This window comes from Ranitomeya variabilis, chromosome 6, assembly GCF_051348905.1.
Source record: "Ranitomeya variabilis isolate aRanVar5 chromosome 6, aRanVar5.hap1, whole genome shotgun sequence".
Classification (NCBI taxonomy): Eukaryota; Metazoa; Chordata; class Amphibia; order Anura; family Dendrobatidae; genus Ranitomeya; species Ranitomeya variabilis.
Genome location: NC_135237.1, coordinates 450,258,714 through 450,272,377, shown reverse-complemented (window position 1 = coordinate 450,272,377; position 13,664 = coordinate 450,258,714). Strand labels below are relative to the sequence as shown.

Below are 13,664 nucleotides of genomic sequence, written 5' to 3'. Positions count from 1 at the left end.
GCAAAAAAAAAAAAATGGCCAAGTATTACACAGTGTTTTCGGTGGCACACAATGAGAGACAGATACCACACACAGCAATGGCACGGAGGCAGACTTGCCAATATTTATCTCCCACTAATTTGTTTTTGTGGAAAAGGGAGAATGTACCCAAAAAAAAAAAAATGGCCAATTATTACACAGTGTTTTCGGTGGCACACAATGAGAGACAGATACCACACACAGCAATGGCACGGAGGCAGACTTGCCAATATTTATCTCCCACTAATTTTTTTTTTGGAAAGGGAGAATTTAGAAAAAAAAAAAATGGCCAAGTATCACACAGTGTTTTTCGGTGGCACACAATGAGAGAGATGCCACCCACAGCAATGGCACAGAGGCAGACTTGCCAATATTTATCTCCCTGCAGTAATCTCAGAAAAGTATGGCAGGCAGCTATAATAAGGACTGCTGCACACAAAAGTGTGGACAAACACACAAGATAGCTGTGCAGAAAGGAATGAAAAACAGGATTTGTGCTTTGAAAAAAGCAGTTGGTTTGCACAGCGGTGTACACACAGGCACAGCAACGCAGCTATCAGGGTCAGGGAGCCTTCTAGGGCAGCCCAATGAGCAACAGCGCTGAGGAAAAAAAAATGTAGCTTCCATTGTCCCTGCAAACAAAAGGTGGTGTTGGACAGTGGAAATCGCTACAGCACAAGCAGTTTGTAGCTTTATGTACCCTGCCTATCACTATCCCTGCTTCCGAAGAAGCTTCAGCAACCTCTCCCTATGCTCAGAGCAGCAGCAGTAAGATGGCGGTCGGCGGGAACGCCCCTTTATAGCCCCTGTGACGCCGCAGAAAGCAAGCCAATCACTGCAATGCCCTTCTCTAAGATGGTGGGGACTGAGATCTATGTCATCACGCTGCCCACACTCTGCGTCCACCTTCATTGGCTGAGAAATGGCGCTTTTAGCGTCATTGAAACGCGACTTTGGCGCGAAAGTCGCGTACCGCATGGCAGACCCCACACAGGGATCGGCTCGGTTTCATGAGATGCCGACTTTGCCAAAAGTCGGCGACTTATGAAAATGAACGATCCGTTTCGCTCAACCCTAGTGTCCGCCATGTTATGGATCCATTGCCTGTTTTTATGTTAGTATTCCTACCACTAGTGTGAAACTAACCGTTTTACCATATTCTGAAATAACATATAACATTTGTAGCAAAATGCCTTTATAATAAAATAAGCTAATATCTGAGACATTTATGGATATCTGTTAACAAAAATAGTTGTTAACTTCAATCTTATACTGACCTCTTCTTGGCCATTCTTATACCTGTATCGCAGGTCCTCTAATTAGCTCTTCGATCATCCATTTGTATGCTATCCACTTTGTTTTTTTTTCTGACCTCCTTCCAGGCAGGTCTTCCATTTACTAGACCCCACATGGTCACATAGGGCATGATGCGCATCATTGATGTGTGTCACACCAGTGCCACTCATGATGGCCTCAAGCCTAGCGAATGGAAATTTTGGCCAGTAGGTAGAAGATAGAAGACTTAAGTTAGAAGAACCAGTTGGATGACCAATGGCAGCAAGACATTCATGGAGTGGGCTTAAAAAAAGGCAAGAAAAGGTTTTAAAACCTTTTTCCAACCCTCTCTAATAAAGTTAAAAGGTTGCTTAAAGAGGTTCGCGATTCATCTTGAAATAATATACTCAACTCTAAAACTGGGCAAACAATCTTCAAACTCTCATGTCCCAAAATGTAGAGATTCTTATGTACCAAACCAACACCTACTACAACCTTCTTTTTAAAGTATGTCTCATAGTGGATAGAATTCACTGATAATTGCATTAACAAAAAATTTAAATGTCATATTTGGAAAATAATGTAAGTTCAGCTTGTGATATATTAAATATGCAGTAATAATTGAATACAATATGGACATTAAATCCTAGAACGTCATGTACTGATTTACATTTTAAAATGTCACTATGAGTCTTTAGCATTTAATTAATAATACGCATGCTAGTAAGATAATGGGTTTCCAAAGTCATAAGATTTATTTCCATGACTAGCTGGAAGATTTAAAAGACAAATACGTACCGTCCTAAATCATCACTTTATCATGCCTATTAATCTAATATATTTTAAGACATCATAATTTTCCTTGTAACCATAAATAACATCTCTTTAGATGTTACAGGGCCATCTTTGTTAAACTTGAGTTTTGGTAAAAGATAATTATACAGTCAGGATGTAGTCAACATCTCCTTTTTATTGCAATTGCTACTACTTCCTACACTGAAAATCTACCAGCAAACCGAATTTAAAGAGACTCTGTCAGAACTGGATGACTGTTCAAATCAGGCAAAGGTGCTTGTTGCATCATAGCGTGACCAATCATTTAATTTCTTACACCTTCCCACTGGCTTGTTTTCCAACTGTCTCCACCCTTCTCTAGCTTTAGGAGCCAGAACTGTCAATAAAAGAGGGGTGTGAAGATAGAGGGACAACAAGCAAGGGGGAAGGTGTATTTAAATAATTGTCACGCCATAACGCACTGGACTTAGTATGAACAGTCACCCTGTGCTGACAGAGAACCTTTAATATCCACCTCTCTCTTCCGTCTGTCACAAGGTATGGTTACCTTATTTGGTGAGTACTCCCATTTTTTTTCTAAGATTTGGGTTCTCAGTGATAGGTACTAGTAACCCATCATAATCTATTGTATATCCTCTGAAAAAACACTTTATTATGGCTATTTTATACAGTTTTGTGAAAGAAAGCCAGAAAAAACAGCACAGTGGTTCAGTGGTTAGGACTGCTGCTTTGCAGGCACAGTGGTTCAGTGGTTAGCACTGGTGCTTTGCAGTCACAGAAGCTCAGTGGTTAGCACTGCTGCTTTGCAGGCACAGTGGCTCAGTGGTTAGCACTGCTGGTTTGTAGGCACAGTGGCTCAGTGATTAGCGCTACTGCTTTGCTGCCACAGTGGCTCAGTGGTTAGCACTAATGGTTTTCAGGCTCAATGGTTAGCACTGCTGGTTTGTAGGCACAGTGGCTCAGTGATTAGCACTTCTGCTTTACAGCCACAGTGGCTCATTCATTAGCACTAATGCTTTGCAGGCACACTGGCTTGGTGGTTAGTACTACTGCTTCTGCTTTACATCACAACCAAGAACGACATCTGCAAAGAGTTTGTATGTTCTCCCCGTGTTTGCGTGAGTTTCCTCCAGGTTCTCTGGTTTCCTGACACACTCCAAAGATAGGGAAATTAGACTGTGAACCCCAATGGGGAGAGGGATATATGTAAAGTGCTACGGAATATGACGATGCTATATAAGGAATGATATATAATAATAATACAACATATTCATCACAAAATGAGGTAAAATAAACAGATAGTAAATAAGAGTCAGGATTAAAAACAATTGACATATGTAAATCTAACTTTATGATTGTAGAAAGAAAAATCTGTACATAAGTACGTTTTTTTTTAATTTTTTTCCAGAAATATTTTCCAGAGATTCCACTCTTAAAGAAAAGTTCATAAATCATTTTACAGGTAAGGATTATTTAAAGAGATCATTGATTTGAAGAGTCATCTTGTAATACTACATTTTACTGCAGTGTAGTTTAGGAGACAATTGCTTTCCCGTTGCAATAACTGTCAATTGGAATTCGAGCTAACAGACTAGTGATAAACGGATTATCTGTGCGACTTCATTTAGAGGTGGGATAACGCTTTTAAGGAGTTTGTGCAAAAGTGCTAAAGGGTTATATCCCAAAACACAAGTTATCCTCTATCAATTGTTGATCGATGGTGGTCTGACTGCTGGGATCATTAGTGATCCAGATATCAAGGCTTTAGAACCGCAAACACTTCCTGAATGTAGCGGAGATGAGCATGGGCAGTCCCTGCTCCATTCATTGTTTATGGGACTAGCCAAGCATGGTCCCAAGGGTAAGACACTCAGTGATCAGTAAATTACCCTCTGTACTGCGGATAAGTGATATATTGTTGTTTTGGTAGGAAAAGCATGAGGTAAATTTTGTTCCCTCTGAATTTGAATTTTACCAGATTGGAAACAGCAATTAGGGTTAGATAATTTTACATTAAATATTTACATATATTGGTGTAGACATACCCTACACATTTGTCAAAATGAAGCAGACAATCCCTCAATCTAATCTGTGTGTGATCTATTTATTAACGATCTGGTGGAAGGTTTACACAGTAAAATATTGATATTTGCAGATGATACAAAACTATGTAAAGCAGTCAATACAAGAGAAGATAGTATTCTGCTACAGATGGATCTGGATAAGTTGGAAACTTGGGCCGAAAGGTGGCAGATGTGGTTTAACAATGATAAATGTAAGGTTATACACATGGGAAGAAGGAATCAATATCACCATTACACACTGAACGGGAAACCACTGGGTAAATCTGACAGGGAGAAGGACTTGGGGATCCTAGTTAATGATAAACTTACTTGGAGCAGCCAGTGCCAGGCAGCAGCTGCCAAGGCAAACAGGATCATGGGGTGCATTAAAAGAGGTCTGGATACACATGATGAGAGCATTATACTGCCTCTGTACAAATCCCTGGTTAAACTGCACAGTCTTGTGTACAGTTTTGGGCACCGGTGCTCAGGAAGGATATAATGGAACTAGAGCGAGTACAAAGGAGGGCAACAGAATTAATAAAGGGGATGGGGAACTACAATACCCAGAGAGATTAGCAAAATTAGGATTATTTAGTCTAGAAAAAGAAGACTGAGGAGCAATCTAATAACCATGTATCAGTATATAAGGGGACAATACAAATATCTCTCCTAGGATCTGTTTATACCAATGAAGGTGACGGTCACAAGCGGGCATTCTCTGTGTCTGGAGGACCGAAAGTTTTTCCACCAACATAGAAGAGGATTCTTTATTGTTAGGGCAGTGAGAATCTGGAATTCCTTGCCTGAGGAGGTGGTGATGGCGAACTCAGTTGAGGGGTTCAAGAGAGGCCTGGATGTCTTTTTGGAGCATAACAATATTGTATCTTGCAGTTATTAGGTTCTTTAGAAGGACGTAGATCTGGGGATTTATTGTGATGGAACATAGGCTGAACTGGATGGACAAATGTCTTTTTTCAGCCTTGCTAACTATGTTACTATGTTACTATGTTAGATAAGCAGCACAAAAAATAAACAAGATTATTGATCCCTCAAAAATCATCAAAATGGTTTAGCCCTGCTGGGAGTTCTGATTTCTATGTGTGTTGTGTTGTGATATTTTAATGTTAATATTAAATGTTAAGTTTTAAGTTCCCAATTTTCTGCTGATTTTTTATGTTACTATGTTACACCTATATCCAGAAAACAGTTGTGTGAACTGCATTTTTTTGCTCTTTCAACACTTCCAAGTTGTTATGCAAGGATGACATCGAAGTATGTTTTCATATTTCAAATTGCAAGATTTTTTTTATTATTTTTTTTCCTGAAAGGAATTTATCAGGATTTATAGAAAGTAAAATGAAAGTTTATACTTTCCCATGGTTTCATGATTCCAACATTGAATGACCAGAAAAGGCAGTTCTGCTGTGCCATGTTTTATCTTGATTAGGGATTAGGGTAGTCTTTGTTATGAGACTAAAGGTACCTTCACACTCAGCAACTTTACAATGAGAACGACAGCGATCCGTGACGTTGCAGCGTCCTGGATAGCGATCTCATTGTGTTTGACACGCAGCAGTGATCTGGATCCTGCTGTGATATCGCTGGTCGGAGCTAGAAGTCCAGAACTTTATTTGGTCGTCAGGTCGGCGTGTATCGTCGTGTTTGACAGCAAAAGCAACGATATCATCAATGTTTTACATGGAGCTAACGACCTGTGAGAACGATAAGTGAGTCACCGCTACGTCACAGGATCGCTCCTGCATCGTTCTGGAGCTGCTGTGTTTGACATCTCTACAGCGACCTAAACAGCAACGCTGCAGCGATCGACTCGTTGTCTATATCGCTGCAGCGTCGCTGAGTGTGACGGTACCTTTAGTCATTCTGAAAATTTTAAAGGAATTTAAAAAGAATAGTGGACAGGAAAATTTATCCCTTAGCTAAATTCCATACACCGTTAATGAGTGGATGGAAAATGTAAGTGAATGGAAAATGTAATTAAAGAGAACCTGTCATCACAATTTTGTAATATAAAGTAAAGACATAGCTGTAATGGTGCTGTAATACTACTTACATTGATACCATTGTTGGAGAAATTTGCTTTGTTCTTCTGTAATCACCTTTTGAAGTTTTCTGCTCTTTTGATTTCGGTGCACAAGGGCCGGTGTGTGCGCTCGGTCTTCTCCTCCTTGTCTATTATTCCCCAGCCCTTTCTCCTGTCAGTGAATGAAAGGTCATTGCTGAAATTTTAAACAGAGGAGTCAGGAGATTCCCAGACCGGAGACAGGCGGAGGGGCCGGGGAATCTCAGACAGAGAGGAGCAGCCCTAGTGCACAGTCCGGCCCCTGTGCACCGAAATCTAATTAGCAGAAAACTTCAAATGGTGATTAGAGATTAATAACAAGGCAGATTTCTTTGCTGACAATTTCTTGCAGTACATTTTGTAGGCAGTGGGTTTCCCAATCCAGCAAAACGTGTGGCTAATAATTATTTTACTGTTATCTCCAGAAGGTCCAGTAGTAGTCTCAGCAGAATGCAGCAAGCAATTCTATCGACTTTACCACAACACAAAAGACTGTTCAACACCAATTCGTAAGTAGACTGACATAAAATGTACAGAATAATAAATTCTGCTTTGGATACCTACTAATCACTACAATTCTGTAACAACAAATCAATTTAAGCACATTTCTCAGTTTTCCGATTTGCAAGACTCTTTTGTTCAGTAAATGTGTGGAAGTTACCAGACAATTTTTTTTTTACTAGTGGATTTCAGATGAGCACAAACTGTTTTAGACAATGCTGATATATTCCCCTGGCATGGTCAGCTATTCTAAGGATCTTCATTCATGAAAAGAAGGTTATGATATGTGAAAAGAGGATTTCCTATATTTGTACTTCAGTGTTCCCCAACTCCGGTCCTCAGGAGCCACCAACAGGTCATGTTTCAGGATTTCCTTAGTATTGCCCAGGTGATAATTGCATCACCTGCACAGGCATTAATTCCATCACCTGGGCAATACCAAGGAAATCTTAAAAACATGACCTGTTGGTGGCTCTTGAGGACCGGACTTGGGGAACACTGCAGTGTACTTAATATGATTTTCAAAAGTCTCGTTCTTATGCCTGTTTATGTTTTTTTATCTTCGTACAGATTTTAAAAGATGTGCAAGGCTGCTAACACGGATGGCCAAGAGCCCGTTATGCTCACAACCCTAAAAAGTTAATGTTGTAAGTAAATCTACATTTCTTTTCTATTTTTTGTACTATGTAATATGTTCTTTGTTCTATGTATATGATGTAAAATTAAAATAAACTGAATTTAGTTTTTTTTCAAAATGGCACACAACAGTTTTTTGAGTCAATGCCAGAAGTGGATTCAAAGGGAATGGGAAACATGAATAAGGGAATTATATTTCTTCCTGCTGGATCCACTCTGGCTTTGACTCAAATAAATGACAGTGGTGTGTCCCCCTTAAAAAACCTCTACTGTACATTTTTTCAGCTGCATGGTTCCGGTATGCAAAAATTGCAGTGTCTTGAAGTTCCATTAAATTGTATGGGATATCTCGAAGTCTCACGCACATGATCCTTTTAACACTGCGTAAACTAACCTGAATTGCGTTTTTGAAATCTGCAACTGGACAGTTTCTCTTCTGATAAATATGTTTTTCATTTACAGATTTTTCCTACTAGTTTTTTATAAATGCAAATTCAACAGATAAAAAATACAAAAGACGTATGTAATTCACATATAGGTTTATCAATAAATTTTATAAATTAACTTCTGTTTCAGGCAGATTCCTCTTGAAATCCACCTGAAAAGCTAAATATATAGCTATATATATGTATTAGGAAGATTTAATATATGAAACACATCAATGCAATATTTTCAGTCTTTTTGAGCTTCTTTTAACTGCCACTGGCTTCAAAAGTCATGACTGAACATTTTTCAGGCATGCTAGTTTAAATATAAAGTTAAAAAGTTTTGAATCTGACAACGGGAACAAGGCCACTGCAAAAAAGACCAAAAAGGTGGAAAAGAAAATGCCTCAGGAAAAACATCACCTGCGTTTTCTTATGAATGTCTTCTGCTTCAGAAGCTCAGTGGGTACGCCAGCATCTAAACGATATTCTTTGCCGACCAACTGATGGTGGAAAGAGATGTGGATTATGCGTGTCTGATTTTGGACTGTAGATTGGTTTGTTCTCCCTGAGATAAGATACCTACCAACGTGTTAGTTGACGGCTTTCTCATAGATAATACAAGACCTCTTGTCCGAACAAGAGCTCCTGTGTGTATGGGAGATTCAGCTAAGATGGCTGTTGGCTGAAGATTGGCCGAAACATCATTCGTCCAACAGCCATCTAGTGTATTTGTCCGGTTTTAGAAGATGACAATGAAAAAAGTGGTTGTGTCCTGTGAGATTTTTGGAACTTGTACAGAATATTATAATTTTGGAGTTCACAGTGATTTGCTTATTCATCAGTATTTTTGGCTTTAGACAAAATTCACTCACCATCTTTATGATTTAATATGGTTTTCGAACTTGTGCATGAAAAATATTAGCTGTTCCTGACTTTTTGATAAGTTTGTCAGAGCAGATGCATAACAGATGCAAAACTACATAGCTACTTTGTGAGGATTGTCATTCAGTAAATTAGTACATCACAGATGAATACCATAAAACCATATTTTAGGCAATTAGTTTAGCTTGCAATTTACCGTACCTATTTTTTCACTATTTCAAATTCCACTCTGATTAATTAATTACAGTTATTTGAAACATAATTTTGCAATCAAGATCTAAATGGGAACCTGACAGCAGTATCGACACCTATTAACTAATTGCATGGCTACATTTGTCTTTTAGCTGTTTTTCTCTGACTGTTCATATGCATAGGACTAATTCAAAACACATACGCTACTTCCCAATCTCTCGATAGCATGAGCACTGAGGACTATGATCTGCCCTAACACTCTCCTTTTGAATTATAAATCCCACTGATGCCCATGAACACAGCGACTTCGCATGTTCAGTGGACCTACACACCAGAGAATTGCGGTTACACTGCACTTGCACAGAGTCTCGCTGTTCATGAGCATCTGTGGGATATAGAAGTGCACATCTCACAGATTTCTGAGGCATGCACTGTGTGACTGCAAGATTTTAGCACGTGGGTCAGTTGAGCTTGAAATTGCTGTGTTCTTGAGAGTCAGTTGGATTTAAGGCCCTGTCTCACTTAGCGATTTACCAACGATCACGACCAGCGATACGACCTGGCCGTGATCGTTGGTAAGTCGTTGTGTGGTCGCTGGGGAGCTGTCACACAGACAGCTCTCCCCAGCGACCAACGATCAGGGGAACGAGTTCGGCATCGTTGAAACTGTCTTCAACGATGCCGAAGTCCCCCTGCAGCACCCGGGTAACCAGGGTAAACATCGGGTTACTAAGCGCAGGGCCGCGCTTAGTAACCCGATGTTTACCCTGGTTACCAAAAAAACAAACACTACATACTCGCCTTTCGGTGTCCAGGTCCCTTGCCGTCTGCTTCCTGCTCTGACTGAGCCGCCGTACACTGAGAGCAGAGCGCAGCGGTGACGTCACTGCTGTGCTCTCACTTCTCACTGTACGGCCGGCAGTCAGTGAGAGCAGGAAGCAGACGGCAAGGGACCTGACGGACATCAGAAGGCGAGTATGTATTGTTTTTTTTTTTTTTACATTTACGCTGGTAACCAGGGTAAACATCGGGTTACTAAGCGCGGCCCTGCGCTTAGTAACCCGATGTTTACCCTGGTTACCAGTGAAGACATCGCTGGATCGGTGTCACACACACCGATTCAGCAATGTCAGCGGGGCCTCAACGACCAAAAAAAGGTCCAGGCCATTCCGACACGACCAGCGATCTCGCAGCAGGGGCCTGATCGCTGGTACGTGTCACACATAGCGAGATCGCTACTGAGGTCGCTGTTGCGTCACAAAACTAGTGACTCAGCAGCGATCTCGCTAGCGATCTCGCTATGTGAGACGGGGCCTTTAGATTTCAGGTAGATTACTTCAGCCACACCTATACTTGTAGCCCACGATTTCTGGACTAATCCTATTCATAAGAAAATATGCAGAGAAAAAAACCTTGCAAACATGATAATTGCGATATTCTGTGAACTTTCCCCAAACAATGGCATTGCCTGAAATCACAGGTAAAATCCAAATGCAGCAATATAAATAGTTAATGTTGACCCCGCTGTCGGATTTTCTTTGAAGTATTCTTATTCTAGAAAAGTAGGATAGCGATAATGTAAGCAAACATTTCATTTCTTCTGTTTTTTTTATTTTGTGCTGTAGTCCATTTCTGAAAACTTATAAGAGCAAAAATAAAAAAATAAGTATTTGGTATATGTAATAAATTACTAAATTATCAGTATATTTCCAGATACAAAGTTTGTATATAACTGTATATTTTTATGCTTTCCGTTGTAGATCTGACCTACTAAAACAGAACTCTGATTTGCCAAGAATGTGCCTTGAAATCGGACGTCTATACCATGATGATCTGAGTTACTGTTTTCTCATAAAAGCATCCTTTTCTTTAAGTTGAACATTCCATAGTCATGTGAATAAAACATTTTTTATCGCACTGCCCAGGGCCGAAAAGAAATTTAGCTATTTATTTAAATACGTTGTATATAATATTTACTAATGATATACTAAATATATATTATAACCACTTGCAGAGTCTGTTCTTTTTTCCTTATAATTTGCTATCTAACATATTTCATTGTTACTAAATATGTGACTTCAATATTTTTTTATTTTGCATTAATTTGAAATGGAAAAAAAAAAAATAATAGTAATAATAAAATATATATATACATTTATATACACTGCTCAACAAAAATAAAGGGAACACTAAATACCACATCAGAGAAATCACAGAATGGAATATTCCAGTTGCAAATCTTTATTCATTACATAATGGAATGTGTTGGAACAATAAAACATAAAAAATGATCAAGGTAAATCAAATTTAATATCCCATAGAGGTCTGGATTTGGCATGATACTCAAAATCAAAGTGGAAAATCAAATTACAGGCTATTACAACTTCAGTGGACATGCCTCAAGACAAAGAAATGATGCTCAATAGTGTGTGTGACCTCCACGTGCCTGTATGACCTCCCTACAATGCCTGGGAATGCTATTGTTGAGGTGGCGGATGTTCTCCTGAGGGATCTCCTCCCAGACCTGGATTAAAGCATCAGTCAACTCCTGGACAGTCTGTGGCGCTATATGGTGTTGGTGGATGAAACAAGATATGGTGTCCCAGATGTGTTCGATTGGATTCAGGTCTGGGGAATGGGCAGGCCAGTCCATAGCATCAGTGACTTCATCAAGCAGGAACTGATGACACACTTCAGCTATAGTAGACCTAGCATTGTCATGTTGGTACCTAATGGCAGTTAGGGTACCTCTGACTAGTACATGGAGGGCAATGCAGCACTCCAAAGAAATGCCCCCCACACCATTACTGACCCACTGTGATGTAAGAGGATGTTGCAGGCAGCAGAATGTAGCTCCACGGCATCTCCAGACTCTGGTACATCTGTCACATGTGCTCAGTATTAACCTGTTCTCATCCATGAAGAGCACAGGGTGCAAATGTCAAATCTGCCAATCTTGGTGTTCTCTGCAAATGCTAATCGTCCTGCATGATGTTGGACTGTAAGCACAACACCCACTTGTGGACTTCATGCCCTCATACCTCTCTTATGGAGTCTGTTTCTGACAGTTTAAGCTGACATATGAATGTTAGTGGCCTGCTGGAGCACATTTTGCATGGTTCTAGCGCTGCTGCTCCTCCTTTGTGGAAGTAGAAGGTAGTGGTCCTGCTGATGGATTGTTACCCTCCTATACTCCCCCAATATCTCCTGGTATACTGGTCTGTCTTCTGGTATCTGCTCCATGCTCTGGACACTGTGCTGACAGACACAGCTACCATTCTTGCCACAGCTCACATTGATGTGCCATCATAGATGAGCTGCACTACTTGAGTAACTTCTGTGGGTTGTAGACACCGCTTCATGCTACTGCGATCACCCCCTGCAAAACCACTCCTTTATAGGTGTTGCCTTGCTAATTGCTTGTAATTTCTACCTGTTGTCTGTTCCATTTGCACAGCAGCAGGATAAATTGATTCACAATCGGTGTTGCTTCATAATTGGACAGGTTGATTTCCCAGAAGTGTGATTAACTTGGAGTTGCATGTGTATGTATATGTATAATGCATACATAGACACACTTTTCAGCATCGAACTTTCAAAATCAAGGAGGAGGAGGACAGATAATGGAATTATGGAAATCACATAATCGATAGACATGTTTTTTAACAGGACACAAGGCCACATTTTGCTCATGTTACTGTGACAGTCTGCTTTATCTATATTGCTACCCTGGCCTGTGCATTCACTGAACTTCACTTCCATTGACCACTTCTGTGACATTGATTGACAATTGCAAAGGGAGATGCCAACAGCAGATCTTGATGGTTTGAGTGCCCAAGTTCATTCAGCGTGGCATAGCATTCATCAGACAACCATTAATAGCAGCCAAGGCATATAAGTGCTGCGATTTCTGCATGCAGCGCTCAATCTCAATACTAAATAAATCTAGATGGTTTGAAAATTTGGGTTCAATAATCATGTACTGTATTTTGCATATTATTATCATACAGTATTTATTGACCCTATGATTTCCATAATTACTTGACTTTTTTCGGATTAGAGGTGAGCAAATATATTCAAGTACAATAGAATTCCACTTGCACTTTACAAGAATCCACATTCGACCAAATTTTTTGTAAATCACTTCCATGCTGGCTGAGCCATAAAGGGTCATAAAACAGTTAAAAACAAAAAAATAACCCTATGCTTTCATCACTGCTCAAATCTCCAGTCCCTTTTCTCCTCACCATCATCCATCCAGTTGTTGTTCCATCTTTTGATCGCCGCTCAAGCTGAAATCTCTGAGTCTCTCATGCTAAGCTGGGACTTCCCGCTCTAACAAGTCCCGGGGTGGTTATAGACATGTTCACATAAGGTCAAGGCGTACTTCATGATGTTATGATATCATGAGCTTCTTTGCTCTAGCACAAAACCCTCCCAGGTCTCTCATTCTGAGTGGCAGGGAATCAAAAGTTGTGAAGAGGACTGGATGGGTGATGGTGAGGAATGAAGGTACTAGAGAGGTGATTGGTGATATGAATATAATGACTTTTTTATTTTTTATATCTTACAATTATTATGCTGTGGTGCCTGGGGTAAGAAACCAGAGCATGATAACTGATATAAAATTCAAAGAGAAATCCACACAAACAGGTGAAATCTAATTTTGCCTGAACCGCTCATCTCCAGATATATCTCCTGTGACATACCAACACTAAGTTGAGTATTTGTGAAATGTAAAGGAAATTATACATGGTTTACTAATTATTTAAAAAATTTAAATTTGAAAAT

At 39.8% G+C, this 13,664-nt stretch overlaps 1 protein-coding gene across 2 annotated transcripts in view; it reads left to right on the top strand.

The window, feature by feature from the left end:
• ALKAL1 (ALK and LTK ligand 1) overlaps window positions 1–10,860 on the top strand; it is a 241,715-nt gene extending 230,855 nt beyond the window's left edge. For both annotated transcript variants that reach the window (XM_077270489.1, XM_077270488.1), the window contains 4 exons: window positions 3,497–3,550; window positions 6,660–6,743; window positions 7,306–7,382; window positions 10,634–10,860. In XM_077270489.1, the coding sequence (XP_077126604.1) occupies window positions 3,497–3,550; window positions 6,660–6,743; window positions 7,306–7,370 (203 nt within the window). In that variant the 3' untranslated portion in view covers window positions 7,371–7,382; window positions 10,634–10,860. The remainder of the gene's footprint in view (window positions 1–3,496; window positions 3,551–6,659; window positions 6,744–7,305; window positions 7,383–10,633) is intronic.
• Window positions 10,861–13,664: the final 2,804 nt, after the last annotated feature.